Source organism: Homalodisca vitripennis, chromosome 3 (genome assembly GCF_021130785.1).
Source record: "Homalodisca vitripennis isolate AUS2020 chromosome 3, UT_GWSS_2.1, whole genome shotgun sequence".
Lineage (NCBI taxonomy): Eukaryota > Metazoa > Arthropoda > Insecta > Hemiptera > Cicadellidae > Homalodisca > Homalodisca vitripennis.
Window position 1 is genome coordinate 44769499 of NC_060209.1, and position 1765 is coordinate 44771263.

The window sequence follows — 1765 nt, forward strand, 5'->3', positions numbered from 1 at the left end:
TAATTCATTACCTCTTCAAATGTATAGTCATCTTTACTTTTTGAGGATGTTTTGATACCATGCGTCATGGTCCACACAATTTTCAATATCATGTTTTTTAAAACCACAACCCTTGCGAAGTTTTTATTATTAGATACACAATTCTACAAGAAAAGCCTTGGTAAATCTTGAAGGGGTAATTAGTTATGATCAACACGTTGTTACTACACACAATTCACCTGAGCATTAATGAAAAAAATACCTCGTTAGGCCTCTATAGCACTTAATGCAATTGCCATCCTATGATAAATTGCTGATTATACGTTCACGTATTTAGAATTGTGTCAAGTTCCTTTTGCATAGTAAGACCAGTATAATCAGTTTAATAATTAAAAATGCTTTATGTATAGCTGGACTTAAAATTTAATATCTATGTTCCCAGTTTTCCCCTTTGATTGTATTTTAATATGCGTGCGATAAACTTTTATAACGGTTTATTTTCTCATATCTTTGTTTTTGGGAAGTTTAGATCTAACATTCTTAGAAGGTCAGGTTTTATAGGCTGTGCAATTCCGTCGGGGGTGGGGTCGTAGGGGACTGTTGGACTCTGCAGGTGGCTGGGCGTACGAGAGAACGCTAGAGTTGGGCTGGGCATGCGGGCGTGGTGACTTGGTCTGGTGGGGGGTGATAGGTGATAGACGGGTAATTGTGTTTTAGGGTTGGTTGAGGGTTAGGGTGGGCGGGTGGTTGGATGAGGTGGAGAGTTGTGGGTTTTGTGGTGGTGTCGTGTGTGGAGGGGGGGGGTTGGGGTGAGGGGGGTTGGGTAGGAGGGTGGTGTGTTGGGGTGGAGTGGGGGGGGGGGTCGCGGCTGGGGGGTGTGTTGGTGGGAGGAGGGGGTTGGGTGGAGTTGGGTGGGTTGGAGTTGGAGGGTGGGGGGTGGGCGTCCGGTTCGGGTGGGTGGGTTGGGAGGGTTGGTGCGGTTAAGTGTGTGTGTTGTGGGGGAGGTTGGGTGGGGTTGTGGAGGGTGGGGGGGGGGAGAGGGGTGGGGGGTTGTTTTGTGTGGGGCGCGGGTACTAGTGTTCGGCGGGTGGGGTTGGGTTGGGTGTGGTCTCGGGGTTTGGTTGGGGGTAATGACACATTCATGAGTCGGGGTGGGGTGGGGTTGGTGGGGGGGGTTAGAGACCGAGAGGTTGTCATGGTGGTGGAGGGGTATTTAAATTTTTTTTGATATTTGTATTAGTTTTTATTATTTTTTACAAAGTTTGTAGTATTTTATCTGTTTTTTTTTTTTTTTTTCTATTTAGAATAGTGTGATATCTTTACTTTAATTTTACTTTTGTTTTTTTTTTTTCACCCCCCTCAGCATTCTAGGTCAAGTACAGGTAAATAAGGTTTTCGTACAAAATATTATAATTTTTTTTAGTGGGTTCCTAATACCTTCTTTGCGGAGATGTGAGATTTACCTCACTCTATGACACAGTTGGACATTCACCGCTGACGTTTGGTCAAGACCAAAATACTGATTGGAATCCGTTGTTGAATCATTGTACTTGGTAACAAGGCAGCCTCAATGTTTTGGGGGAACACTTTTTTTCCCGCACTATTCTTTGTTCATAACTGCTAAGCCTGCCGTGTACTAAATTTTTAATACTATATCTTGTTAAAATATTGTCACAGTACATTGGACTTTATTATTTATGAACTTATAATACTTGAGGCGATGTGTTGAACAAATACTTGCTCGGAATATAAAATGATTAATCAAGAGCATGAGTTTTTAAATTTA

The 1765-nt window shown here is 42.8% G+C and overlaps 1 protein-coding gene across 1 annotated transcript; it reads right to left on the bottom strand.

Annotated features, from left to right (window-relative positions):
- Window positions 1-615: 615 nt before the first annotated feature.
- LOC124358171 (protein TRACHEARY ELEMENT DIFFERENTIATION-RELATED 7A-like) lies at window positions 616-1176 on the bottom strand. Its single transcript, XM_046810464.1, has one exon. The coding sequence runs from the start codon at window positions 1174-1176 to the stop codon at window positions 616-618; it is 561 nt and encodes a 186-aa protein (XP_046666420.1).
- Window positions 1177-1765: the final 589 nt, after the last annotated feature.